The sequence below is a fragment of the Cimex lectularius genome, unplaced genomic scaffold (genome assembly GCF_000648675.2).
Source record: "Cimex lectularius strain Harlan isolate CLEC.00 unplaced genomic scaffold, Clec_2.1 scaffold27, whole genome shotgun sequence".
Lineage (NCBI taxonomy): Eukaryota > Metazoa > Arthropoda > Insecta > Hemiptera > Cimicidae > Cimex > Cimex lectularius.
In genome coordinates, this window is record NW_019392670.1 from 730451 (window position 1) to 745571 (window position 15121).

Consider the following 15121-nt stretch of genomic DNA (forward strand, 5'->3'; position numbering starts at 1 on the left):
TTTAACCCCTAAAATCTGATTGAAACTGCTATAATTCCAAAATTGCTATAAGGATTGAACGTCAAACAGACCATTTGAAAGAAGTGGAACGTAGCTTTTTAACGACATATTAACCATTAAAATATATATAATATTTCTATAAGAATAAATACAAAATAGCAAAATTATTTGTCAGAAATTAAACTCGTTTTTTAAAAAAATTTTTAAAAAAGAAATAATAATCAAATTTTAATGTTTGATCTGTTATAAAATGGACTTGAGAATTTCTTTAAAACGAATTATCAACCATGAAAATCGGTCCACTAGGTTTTGAAAAAAAAATGATGTTAGAGCTTGAACTAGGAATGCCAGCCAGGCAGAAAGGTCGTCAAAATTATCAGTTAAAAAATTAATTTACACCAATTTCCGCGAAAGTGCGTATCTAAAGGTTTTATAACATCTCAAAAAACGGAAAAATTTTAGAGGGCAAAAAATTGATAAATTTAAATTCAAACAAAAATTTATATTCATAGATCTCTAGAGGAGATAAAACGAAAAATATTAGTTTCACGAAAAAAATTGATGACCTAGTATACTTGAAAAATATTTGGTTTTTACAAATTTTTTGGTTATTTATAAACTTTGATAGTTTTTATTATATTTTTATTGCAATCTATATAAAAAATGCCAAAAAATTTTATATTCACATAGTTGATTTAAGCAAATAGAACGGCGAAATAACAATATTAAAAAACGGAAAATGTCAACTTTCAAACATTCTTTGAGCGAAACCAGGTCCTATCCACAAGACGTGGCAGATACCGGATATTTTGGAGTGTATATTCATCAAAAAAATGTTTGGTCTAAATCCGCGACCTACCAACTTAGTGTCCCCTAGTAAGCCGGAAATGCAGACGATAAAATAGCAAATATGAGCTTTTCTTCGGATTGGCTTTGACGCATTGACGGGAGGTTTATATTTTGTAAACTGTACACATAGTTAAAACAAACAGAAAATTGAAAAACCTCTCAACCGGAAAAGGAGATATTTTTGATAGAGATTGCAATAAAAATATAATAAAAACTATCAAAGTTTATCAATAACAAAAAAACATTGTAAAAACCAAGTATTTTTCAAGTATACTAGGTCATCAATTTTTTTTGTGAAACTAATATTTTTCTGCGTGGTGATTAGTGACCGTTAATCGATATTTATTTAGAAATCGTGAGATGCGGTCTGGTGTGATGTAGGTTTCAGAAAAACATTTTCTTTATCGTGCCAACGTTTCGATCTTTATTGAGATCATCTTCAGGGCCTGGGATTTACAAACATTGTTTACATATTACAATTACATTTAGGATGTGGAAAAGTTAATTTATACAACGCAAAATATATTTTATATATTCAATCAAAGTATTTCTACTCACTCAAAGTGTTTGTCTTCTGTGTAATCTTGCGTGTCATGTCGAGAGTGCCAGTGAGCTTTTGCTATTTTGTTTATATACGTTGGATTTAGAAGGGGTGGGGAAGGATGTCGGTATAGAAAAGACATTTTTGTATAAGGCGTCGGCTTCTTTGAGGTGAAAAGAGCCAACGAAGGGAAAAAAATGTGTTGGTAATGGTTCGGTCAGATTATCCTTTCAGAATTATACAGAAAGGGATAAAATAGGAAAAGGAAAGCTAAATTGTTGGGAAAATAGCAAAATCTCACTGGCACTCTCGACACGACACGCAAGAATGGCACAATTACACAGAAGACAAACACTTTGAGTGAGTAGAAATACTTTGATTGAATATATAAAAAAATATATTTTGCATTGTATAAATTCACTTTTCCACATGCAAAATGTAATTGTAATATGTAAACAATGTTTGTAAATCCCAGGCCCTGAAGATGATCTCAATAAAGATCGAAACGTTGGCACGATAAAGAAAATGTTTTTCTGAAACCTACATCACACCAGACCGCATCTCACGATTTCTAACTAATATTTTTCGTTTTAGCTCCTCTAGAGATCTGTAAATATGAATTTTTGTTTGAATTTAAATTTATCAATTTTTTAACCCCTAAAATTTTTCCGGTTTTTGAGAAGTCATAAAACCCTTAGATACGCACTTTCGCGGAAATTGGTGTAAATTAATTTTTTAACTGATAATTTTGACGACCTTTCTGCCTGGCTGGCATTCCTAGTGCAAGCTCTAACATCATTTTTTTTTTCAAAACCTAGTGGACCGATTTTCATGGTTGATTATTCGTTTTAAAGAAATTCTCAGGTCCATTTGAAAACTTATCAAACATTAAAATTTGACTTTTATTTCTATTTAAAAAAACGAGGTTGATTCCTGACAATTAATTTTGCTATTTTGTGTATATTCTTATTGAAATATTATAAATATTTTAATGGTCAATATGTCGTTAAAAAGCTACGTTCCTCTTCCTTCAAATGGTCTGTTTAACGTTACAATCCTTATAGCAATTTTTGAATTAAAGACGTTTCAATCAGATTTCCGATAGCGACTTCTCAAAAATCGAAAACATTTTACGGGCCACAAATTTAAATTAAAATACAAATTTATATTTATGGATCTCTGTTAATCGCAATTTCATATTAGTTTTACGAAAAAATATTTGACCTAGTTTACTTGAAAAATATTTGGTTTTTACAAATTTTTTGATTATTGATAAACTTTGATAGCTTTTACTATATTTTTATTGCAATCTACATAAAAAAAGGGTGTAAAATGATAATTCAAATAGTTGATTTGAGCAAGTAGAAAAGCAGAATAGAATCGTACAATTTCGACTTTCAAACATTTTTTTGGAGAACCTCGTCGACCCTCTTGTCAGGTTTTGACCGGATGGTCCGGCATCGGGAATAACATTTTTGAAAACTGACGTGTACCTTCGTTTTATACATGTGGCGCATAGCCAGGTCTGCTTGTAGCGAATGGAGCAATGTGCACATATTGTTAGGTCGCACATAGAACATGTACCGTCTTCGACGTCTACGAATTTGCAACCGCAGCGTGCACACCGGTCAATGTCCAGGCTGTCTTGAGGGGGGTCTAGTCTCTCGCTGAAAATAAAACAAACAATAAAAAAACGTTAAAAATGAATAGAATAATATTTTTTTACGTTAGATTACGTAACGGTTTAATTGCCAATGAAGTGACTCTTCAGTCTTGAGAGTTGTTTTTGTATTGTCGAATTCTTGAATTATGAAAGCGTTTGAAGATGTCGATGAAAAGATATCATTTTTTCTCGACTGACAAACACCCTAGGCACGTTTTATCTTGTTAAGTCTAAATCCTAAAGTTTGACTTGTCTTGAAAGCTCATGAACTAATTCAACTAGTCGACAATTTTTTACATGGTAAAATACATTTATTCTGGCATTTTGGTTTGTAAGAGAGTTTAACCATTGTCATTAGCCAGTTAGGGTTATAAGCAGGGTGAGACTAGAACAGAACTTTACGCTAATATGTCCTGTGTAATAAATAAACTATGTTCGGGACTTCGGGTCAGTTTTTCCACTAGATCCGGCCGTTTTGGTCTACCTATCCTCGCTCTTTTGGGCTGTCAGAGTTTCAGCACGATCGTAAATAGTCGTCAGTGTTATAAGTGGGCCAGGTTAGAACGAGTCATTGCGCTAATATTTCCTGTGTAGAATATAAACTAAGTTCAGGAGAGTTTTTTCGCTCGGTTGTTTCAGATCATTTTGGTCTTTATATAATTGCTGTTTTGTTCTTTCAGAGTTTCAGAATTTAACCATCGGCGTTAGTCGGTCAGGTTATAAGCAGGGTGAGGGTATAATAGAACTTTACGCTAATATGTTCTATGTAGGACATGAAATATTTTCAGGATTTTGCTCGGTCATTTCATATCATTTTGGTCTGTCTATGCTTGCTGTTTTGTTCTGTCAGATAGTTTCAGCGTTTAACCATTGTAAGTAGTCGTCAAGGTTATATGGAGGGCCAGGGGTTGGAACAAAACTGCACTAATATTTACAGTGTTGGATATGAATAAACTACGTTCGATTCCGACCATTTTGGTCTGTCTAGCCTCGCTGTTTTGGGATGTCAGAAAGTTTCAGCTCTTACCATCGTCAATAGTCCTCAGGGTTATAAGCAGGGTGAGGCTAGAACACGGTTTGCGCCAATATTTCCGGTGTAGGATTTAAACTACGTTCGTTCCCGAACATTTTGGTTTGTTTATCTCTGCCGTTTTGGCTTGTCTGGGAGTTTCAACATTTAACCATCTCGTGCCATTTCCCGTGTCGGTTGTAAACAATGACCAGTAGAATTATTTTTCCGTTCGGTCGTTTCCTATAATTTTGGTCTGCTTATCCTCGCTGTTGTGGTCTAGCAGAGTGTCAGCATTTAACCATCGTCAATAATCGGTCAGGGTTATAAGCAGGGTGAGGCTAGAACACGGCTTTCCGCTAATATATCCTGTATATATATATAAACTACGTTTGTTTCCTATCATCCCAATAGGATTCTATTCTCGCCGATTTTTGTTGGTTCAGACGCGTTTCGGGATTTCGCCATGTCACGCGTCTGAACTGGCAAAAATCAGAGAGGATACGCAGACCAGGATGACAGGTAACTATCAAACAATAAGTTATTTGTTTGCTCTGACATCGGTTTGGTGGAACTTTGATTTAATCTGTTCAACTCAATTCTGGTCGAAAAATAACCAGCTTTATTTATGCTCGCAAATTGACGTGGTACTGGAGGCGTCTATTGAATACCACTTTCCCAGAGATTAACTATTAATTTATGGACGAAGAAATTTTCTCATTTAGGCGATTCTCTCACGACCTTTAAAAAGGACGCGTCCTTTTTTTTTTTTTGCATCAATTAAAAATTTCCCCACGATTTGAATCTATAAAAATTAAAACAAGTGTAGTTTTGCGCGTATTGCCATCCGTTCCGGTAACTTAAAATTAAAAAGGTAAACATTTTCCACATAGTAAAAAGTCAGCTACAATAAAAATCGCCAGAGGTTGGATATTTAATTGGTAAGAGCATGTGAATTAAGACATTGAACCAAACTTCCATGAGAAACCGATAATTGTTTCAACAAAAACTCGGATGTCTATTACACATATTAATATGAATTTTTCTAATGAGACAACCTTCGTTTTGTCGTCCTTGGCCCTCAATAGTGATTTTCTAACACGGCTGGAAACATTTTGAACGGTTACGCAATTCTGTGACGATGATAATTTTCAGCTTCGAACCAGACAAGTTTATTTTTTAGTACCTTTCTGCTGACACGAAGCACATTTAACATTTTCAGCTCGCCAACAAATGAACATACAAATACATAGGAATATGGACACTACAGACAGATGTACTCGCATAAAATATCATAATCGATGAAGTTCTAATCCATTTAATCATAAAGGAACAGACATTGCCATAGTTAACACACATCGAAAAAAGTACAAACATAGGTAGAGAAAGAAAGGGGATGAAAGTGAGAAAGGAAGAGTGAGTGAAAGAGAGCAACAGCGAGAAAAAAAAGAGAGAGAGAAGAGAAAGAACGAAAAGGAAAAAGAAGAGAGTGAGAGTTAAAAGAAATATAAGTGGAAGGTAAGGAGAAGAGAGAAATAGAGAGTGAAAGAGATAAATATATCAGAGAGAAAGAGAGAGAGAGAGAGAGTGAGAGTGAGGGAAGAAGGGACAGGAAACGAGAAAAGAAAGAATGATAGGGGGTGAGAAGAGAGTGAGGGTTAAAAGAAATAGAACGTGGAAGGAAAGGAGAAGGGAGAAATAGAGTGAGAAAGAAATAGAGAGAGAAAGAAATAGAGAGTGAAAGTGATAAAAAATATATATACCAGAGAGAAAGAGGAGAGAGAGAGAGAGAGAGAGAGAGAGAGAGAGAGAGAGATGTTCTTGTAAAATGTTATTTAAAAGTTGACGACGTTTACTATATTCTCTTAAATCATCTTTCTAGAATGTTCAGAGCCTTTAGTTCCAACTGTTTATATAACAACTTATATAAACTGTTGGAACTAAATGCTTTGTTGATATTCACTTTTGATAATGGAATTCTACCACAAAATACAACAAACCTTGAAAAAATGTTTAGGGCGTTTTGTATCTGATTCTACAGTGCCCTCAGATTTTATCTTTACGCTTTTGGCCAGTTCATCAGCTTATTCTATATGCTGTTAAGCTTTAATATTACATCATGTATACGCCTCCTTGGTTGCAGTGGTAAATATATATCAAAGAGAGCGAGTGAGAGAGAGAGAGAGAGAGAGAGAGAGAGAAAAAAAGAAAATGTCTTAAAGCATTTATCACACCCTTCATAAGAAAAGGGACTAAACTAGGTATAACCCTTGACCAAAAGCTCAGGTGGGAAGTCATAGGCATCATCAGACCAAGGCACTACTAACCATTGTTCAGAGATTATGCAGCCAAAACTAAGGCATAATCCCCAGAATTGGATATACGCTTCTGGTCACATTTGTAATATGGCGGCTTAAAAATGGGGAAAAACCCTTGGACTAGTCCTAACTATCTTCAAGCTGAGGTCCATGCAATCCAACCCTGCATATCACATCAGACAAAGGCCGTACTAACCATTGGCCTGAGCAGTTATTTATGCAGCAAATACTAAGAAATTGGTCTGGCGTATAACTCAGTATTGGTTATACGCCTTTGGTCACATACACAGATTTACACCCTTTTGGACTATCAGGCAGCACTAAATGCCTATGCTTTCAGGACTAAACCACTCTGGGAAAATTTGTCCTAGGAAAACACAACAATGTGGTTTCGGCATATGAGGGTATGGCAGGAAATAAACAGGATGGGCAACTAACCAAACCATGGGACTGGAAACTCAACTAGACACAGTGGAGAGTGTACTAAGGCTAGAAAAATTACTTAAGAAAGAAAAATGAAATCCCGGACAAAAGTACTTGGTATTAGGAAAGCTAAAAGAACAAATGATGAGAGAGAGAAAGAGGCCAATGAAGAAAAAGGGTGAGGATCAATAATAAGACTTTTTGTGTTTGTAAGATGGAATCTCTTACATTATCCCTTTTCGGATTAAGTTCTTATCGGTTATCCTTTGAAAAATACCATCAATAGTAAAAGCGGGAGAGAATGAAGGAGAAATGAGAGGGATTTCGGTTGTACGTGCGTGTTAGGAAGTACAATGTAAATTTAAAAAAGTTACATGCAAAATAAAAAATATAAAAATATAACTTTATGTTCGCCAACACAACTAACAAATCAAACAGTAACAAAAATCGAGGAAAATGCTACAATAAATTAAAACAATGGCTTGTTTGATTATTTTTGCAACGAAAAACATGCATTCATATCTTTCGAACGAGTCATCTTGTTAAGGAGACAAGGCGAAAGAAAACAAATGCAGCCGGTTTTTAAACAAACAAATAATATCTTGTTCATCGACAGAAATACATTTGATCGTTTGTATTTCTTACGGATTTTCAATCAATGTATGCACCGACAACACTCACGTCGCATTTGTCGGAATTTGGCCTTAAATAATTTGTCTTTGAAGTAATATAATTTTCAGCATTGAACGCGTTTTCATTTTCACACATATTCGTGAACTATTACAGCAAATATTTTGCTCTTTAACAACGACAGCAGGGGTTGAAGTTCTTTAGCTGAGCAAAATTCTGTTCGATTGTTCAATTACAAAGAAATGGGCCTAAGAATTCGGTTGTGAGTTAAATTTGTCCAATTTAATTTCTCAATAGAAAATACACCGCCCTAAGGGACAGATTAAGGGTGGATCTAAGATTATCTCTGAGTAAATCCTTCGTCCAACTTGGTAAACTATTCCTTGCACACCTCTGAATTAACCGGAAAATAATTTAGTATAATTGTTACATTAAGTTCTTAAATGGCTAACAACACTAACAACAGAAATATTTAGAGAATGAATTATTTAAAAAGAAAGGTCACAACTTTTACGATTTCTCCTATCGTTGGCAATTTTTAATTGAGGTCACTAGCATTAAGTTTCAAGGTCTGAAGGAAAATTAACGTTCCAAAAACTCACTAGTTTTCGTGGTCCGCTTGACCAAATAATATCTTTCAATTAATTAACCTGTATTTAAGGTATTGGTTGAGATAAAAAAGTCAGTGTCACAAGCGGGATTCGAACCCACGATAGCTCAAGTGGTAGAGCAGCGGCGTATTTAGCCGAAGGTCGTGGGTACAAATCCCGCTTGTGACACTGACTTTTTTATCTCAACCAATACCTTAAATACATATTAATTAGTTCCACAATCTTTTTTTAAAAAATGATATTGTTTATAAGTGTTAACTATCTTCAAATGCTGATTTTTTCCTTCAGCAGTTTGAATCACGACAATACAGGGTGAATTGCTACTCGTGCTACAAACTTCTCCAGTAGATTCTTCACCCTAAAATGAACAAAAAAGTTCATACTGTCCATGGTCCGATTCTCAACCATTTCAGAGTAATTTCGCTTTTTATCGATTTTGAAAGATATCACGTCCTGGCGTCGGAAAATCGTGATATCTTTTAATCTAAACATTTCTCTGAAAATCTAATAGCACCGTTGAAATTCCCGTTAATTTTTCAATAAGAAGATGACGGTGGCAAAATGTTTGGGCTAATTTTTTGTGTTTTATTTCAGCCAGAACTACAAAAAGAGTGGAAAATTGTGTAAATCGGAAAGTGTATAAAGTAATCCAGAGTTTCTAATTTTAGTCTCAGAAGGCAGCAAATTTGAGGAAAACTACCTGATTTAATAACGCTTCCAACGCACTCGTCATTTTCTTATTTAGTGGTTGTGAGACCAAGATGTTGATGACAAAAAGAGAAAAAATGGTGGTTCAAGGATTGCTAATGTTTGAGAGTGACTTGCTACTCGTGCTACAAACTTCACCAGTAGATTCTTGACCCTAAAATGAACAAAAAAGTTCATATTGACCATGGTCCGATTCTCAACCATTTCAGAGTAATTTCGCTTTTTATCGATTTTGAAAGATATCACGTCCTGGCGTCGGAAAATCGTGATATCTTTTAATCTAAACATTTCTCTTAAAATCTATAAGCACCGTTGAAATCCCCGTTAATTTTTCAATAAGAAGATGAAGGTGGCAAAACGTTTGGGTCTTTCTTCCTTGACCTTCTAGCTGTTTGTAAACTTCTTAAGCATTACATACTAAATGGGCATTAAATTAAATTAAAAAATTTCAATGGAATTATGATTTTGATTCTCTCTAAAAATTAACGGGGATTTCAACGGTGCTTATAGATTTTAAGAGAAATGTTTAGATTAAAAGATATCACGATTTTCCGACGCCAGGACGTGATATCTTTCAAAATCGATAAAAAGCGAAATTACTCTGAAATGGTTGAGAATCGGACCATGGACAATATGAACTTTTTTGTTCATTTTAGGGTGAAGAATCTACTGGAGAAGTTTGTAGCACGAGTAGCAATTCACCCTGTATATAGACCCTGAACTTGAACTACTTGGGATAACAAAAAGTGCACCATCCATCACAGCATGGATCCAAAAATGACAAAAGGTCTAGGGGCGCTAGACAGAGTCAACTTATACTCAATTAAACAACACTAAACATTAGCTAAAACAACCCTCACCAAGACTGGCAAACTCACTGCTGCAATTGGAGAGGGCTAAACTCAGAAGGCTGATAGGACTATTAACCGTCTGGTTGGCGTCTGAGAAAACAGCTACACATATTCAACGATGATACCCTCTGCAGATTATGCGATTAGGAGGAAGAAACAGGCACCCATATCTTCGAACGTGAAGCAACCGCACAATGGAGACATAATCTGGGATACAAAGAAAACCCAAGGAATGAAATCGCAGCAGAGACAGTCAATGACCTAATACGTCTGAGAAGAAGGAACGGGCAGATGCAATGAACTTGGGAACAAGCAGGTAAGCAACAATAAGCAAGTAATAGTAGCAGCAGTAACAATAAGCAATACTGCAGTGCCTGGAGAGCACAAACCCCCACTTCGTAGTACCCATCTCTATCACTATCACATCACGTTATAAACAGCTTGAATCTTTAAACTTGACTTATTTAAGATAAGTTGGATTTGAAAGACCAGAATCTGAATAAACTGGAAGGGATAATATATAAAATTAACATTTATGATTAATGATGGTTCTACATGATATTAAAAGCGTACACGCAGATGACGAGCACATAGAGCCATTCGCAGAAGACGTTTGTATATTCTGTACAGCAAATTTAATAAAAGCATCGAGTTAGAGCAACAGCAGCCAAGTAGAAGTACGCATTGAGGCTCAGTAACAGCAGCCAATCTAAAAAACAAATGGCCCATGCAAAATGGCTTTACCTCTTCTAATTCAAAAATACGTGCATTCACCTGACAACGAAAACGTTAATATGAATAATTTTTTGGACTTGGAGGAGTATATTATCCCAGCAGTGTCGGAAGTTTCCTTTTTAGGGCTAACAATAGACAAACGTCTATATGATAGTTACTATCGGATCTTCGAAGAGTCAACACCTATCCAGTTGTGATTGCGATTTTTTACTCAGATATTTCTTGTTTACAACTCTCTAAACAAGGTTTTTTCCTTCTGTAAGAATATTGTGACTTTCTTCAAGCAGAAAGGTACTTTTATTTATTTTTTTAGTAGTTAATTTGACGAAACAATGTCTTGTGAGAGTGGGGGGCGTTCCCCCCGGGTAAAATAAATGAAGTTGAAATGTCTCATAATAACATGGCCAATCCAAATCACAAAAAAGAAAATTGCCGTATTATTATACGTGGAAAATGAAACTCTACTAAACACCTCTTTTTAAATACACAACTGAATAGGGAAACGTTTGAACAACAAAACCGATTTAGTAGATGACAAATGTCCTTAGGGTATTTCAACTACGAGGTTATATGAACCCTCGGGGTGCCGTTGTTTTTGAAAAAAAGCTCATTTTTAAGTGTGTCGTGTTCGAATGTAGGGCCGCTGGATTCGAACCCGGGTCCTGTACCTTACAGTGGTGAGCGTCCTGCCAACGCCTAAACCGTTGCGGCCACCGACGCCCCAAAGCTACATGGAAAACGTCAAATATTAATCAAGGGAACGGATTGTGCCGTTTTCATCCGATGAGTAAAATGATCTTCGAAAAACACCCGAAAATCAGAAATACTATAACTAATATAGATAAGGTCGGAGGAAATAGAATTAGAATCATCCTCAATTCCTATTCTGGAGCAAACATTTTAATCTGTTCGGATAAAAAAAATTAAGCGTACATTCCAAAGTTTTTGTTTGCAAGACAAGTAATCCGAGGGGTTGACAATGTAACTTCGGACGACGATATAAAAGAAGTCATAGAGTCGAGGGACAACACACTAAAAACAATTGAAATTAAACGTTTTAAAAGAAAAATTGATACCAACTAAACCAACAGGCACAAATTTAGTACCGAGTGGGATCATAGATTTGATGTCCTTTCGAGGTCAAAATATTCCTGAATACATACACTTCGTCCGTTGCCAAGTAAAATCGTTCATTAAAAAAGTTATGATGTGCTTAAGCACGTTAAAGAACATTGTAAAAGTTACTTAAGGTGTGCGATTTGTTCTGAACCGAACGAAAAAAGTAATAGAACAGAGATGAGACTTCTATTAAATGTCTGCACTGCCAAGGCCCACGCTCAGTTTTTTCACAAGGGGAATGTCCCATATTTAACAAACAAAAGTGCATAAAAACTGTAATGGCTCATGAAAATGTATAACACAATGACGCAAACAGACTGAGTCAGAAATCATTTTCTCAAGTTACTTCCTCATCCGTAATTACAAACAAAACAAATTTCCCGGCACTACCGCTTATCCCTTTGGGTTTATACAAAAAAGGCCGTACGATTCTCCCCAAGATGAAGGCAATGTCGGCAAAAGATTGTGTAGTCCCATGATTCCAACCCCCAAAAATATACTAGGGGGGTGTTACCAAGTAACTCTTACCGTCCGACAAGTGATGTGCAGTCTATTTGTTGTGCAAATCAGTTCTGAAAGTAATACAACAAATAATCTCAGAAAAACCGTATAATTTGGGAGATACTGCGATAAGTTCCCACTATGTTGTTTATAGTAGCAGCTTTTCTGAAGCTCCTTCCCAAACCAATAAACCATTAACAAAACCAAAGAAAATTCCTAACGTAAGTTCATCATATGGCGGAATATTACTTTCATTTTGCTTGTTAAAAACCTTTCAACGATTAATTGAAAATAGGTTGGAATGGTGGTTGGAAAACGAAAATCGACCACCAAATCAATACCGATTTCGCAAGAGAAAATCCGCAATGCACAGTTGAATTAACTTAATTTCCGCCATACAAATAGGTTTTTTTTTACCAACGAATCTACAATAGCCATCTTCCTCGACTAGGCAAGAGCTTACGATAATATTTATCAATGTTGAAGGAAAAATGGACTTTATAGGAATTCCAAATAAGTTCTCTGATAACATAATGAAATTGATATCGGATAGAAATGTTTAACTTAAATCATTACAATTAATTAAGGTTTTTAGTTGAGATGAAAAAAAGTTAATGGCACGAGAGGGATTCGAACCCACGACCTTCGGCTAGATACGCCGCTGCTCTACCACCTGCGCTATCGTGACCTCGATCCACTCGGACATCAACTCCTCATCTCAACCCCACCTTATGATTTTTCCCTCCTTTTGCCATTTTTCAAATGTCGTGTAATCGGTTTGGATTCTCGACGACAATTGAAATGGCGACGGAGAGCTTTAGTGAAGTGTACTTCATTTTAATTCATTAAATTCACTAATTTCGTGGTCCGCTTGACCAATTAAATCATTACAATTAATTAAGGTATTTAGTTGAGATGAATGGAATGAATGTTGATGTCCGAGTGGATCGAGGTCACGATAGCTCAGGTGGTAGAGCAGCGGCGTATCTAGCCGAAGGTCGTGGGTTCGAATCCCTCTCGTGCCATTAACTTTTTTCATCTCAACTAAAAACCTTAATTAATTGTAATGATTTAATTGGTCAAGCGGACCACGAAATTAGTGAGTTTAACTTAAAATCGACGATAAAGTTTTGGGACCTAGGAAGGCGTTCACTGGTTTACCACAGGGTGGGGTCTTGAGTCCCATTCTGTTTTCAATTTTCGATCATAAGCAAAGAATTACAGAACGACGTTAAATACACCATGTTTGCTGACGACATTACGATTTAAGCAACCGGTAATGTTATAAGTAAACTACTTGAGGCCCTAAAAGGAATGACAGTCATAAAACAGTGGCTATTTCAACACGATCTACAATAGAACTATGTCCAGGAAAAACGGTAGTACGCTCATTTAATAGGAAAAGGGAAATACCCGTAGAGAATAAGCCTTGCAAACAATTCCTACCAAATAAAAAAAAATAAAAAAAGTTTTTTGGGGGATAAAACCCTATCCTGGAAAAAGCACATAGAACATGTAGCAAAAGAGGAGAAAAATGCATTAATGTTCTCAAAATGGTTTCCAATAACAACTGGGGAGGATCTGATCCCTTCCCTACTATTTTTTCGTGCAACAATACGTGCTGCACTTGAGTATGTGTGCATCCACTATGGATAAGCAACACCTAGTAATCTAAAACTCTTTGATAAACTGCAATATAAAAGTATTCGTCTCTGCTTAAGATACCAAACAACACCAATAGATATTGTATTGAACGAGTCATTCGAACTACTTGGCCCTAAGGAGATAATACATATCAGATCAAATGGTGGAAAAACTTGTAGGCCTGGACAACTTGACGTACAAGGTTAGTCATTTAGGCATTAGAACCTTAAATATAAAAACTGGGATAGAAAAACATTTTCTACAATTGTGACAAGTACACTACATCTCGCCCATACCATTGCACGTTCAGAACACCTTAGTACGATTCAAATTCAAAGTGTTCAATGAAATAAACATAGCGATTTTTAAAGACTTTAGGGACACGGATCAAAGTACAGACAACAGATTGTTTTTATCTGAACTGAAAGACAACCGGATTTCATACTATTTTATAGATATATCTAAATCATTAGTCGGAACTGGATGTGCCTTTTATTACCCTGATCGAAAGTATGAATGTTTAATTAAACTCCCAGACGGAACGGATATACTCCGCCGAACTAAACTGCTCAAAAATGAATAGGAATATTTTCTCTTTCATTTTCTCATATTTTCTCCATTTTAATTCAGTTGGATCATGTTTAACCATGGAAAGACATCATCTTGAACCGGAAGTTGGCAATATTATTGTGAGAATGAGCCATCGAGGTCTTTAGGCCCGATTCCGAGAGACTGGAAGTGCCAACAGAAGGCCTGCTAGTGGATCTCAGCGCATTACGACCCTAAGGGAGGACAGAAATATTGTCATTGCTACAAGACGGAACCCTTTCTATAGTGCCCGGCAGATTCTAAATGAAGTATAAGATGTTTTGGCAAGGCCTTTATCACACCAACGATTCGTAATTGTTGTTTATAGGAAGTTGGCCTTACATCATATGCCCCTTTGAGACGACTTGAAGCAACTCAGGAAGATATGGTGCAACGAGCTCCTAGGCGAGAACACCAATTGAAATGTTGTTATGTTTATCGATAAGTCGCGTTTCTGTCTGTATAGTGATAGCAGGCACCGGAGAGTATACCGAGAATAATGCCCAGGTTCCTGCTCCCTTCAGTGCAGTTTGGAGGAGGCGGTGTTATGATCTGGGCTGGGATTTACACAGGAGGACGAACTGGACTCCATATTGTTGAAGGCAACCTCACCGCAGTCCGTTATGTCCAACAAACTATCGAGGAATACGTCCCTCGAGCCAGAGATCAGGCAGGGCATTTCTGTTTTTGGATGGCAATGCCAGACCTCATAGAAGCAGAGTTGTTCGTCAATCTTTATAAATCCTGGGAATTTTCAATCTGCCCCTTCCCCCATGTCTCCAGACCTCAATCCCATTGAACACATGTGGGATGCGTGACAGAGAAGGCTATTTGAGCACCATCCTCAGCCAGTTGACCTGCAACAACTGAGTTCAGCGTTGCATCTATGGAGTGAAATTCCTTAACAAATTTGTGACAACCTTGTTAACAG

At 36.3% G+C, this 15121-nt stretch overlaps 1 protein-coding gene across 5 annotated transcripts in view; it reads right to left on the bottom strand.

Annotated features, from left to right (window-relative positions):
- LOC106667177 overlaps positions 1 to 15121 on the bottom strand; it is a 44643-nt gene that overhangs the window by 19184 nt on the left and 10338 nt on the right. For all 5 annotated transcript variants that reach the window (XM_024225274.1, XM_014394936.2, XM_014394935.2 and 2 more), the window contains exon 2: positions 2884 to 3057. In XM_024225274.1, coding sequence (XP_024081042.1) covers positions 2884 to 3057 — 174 coding nt within the window. The remainder of the gene's footprint in view (positions 1 to 2883; positions 3058 to 15121) is intronic.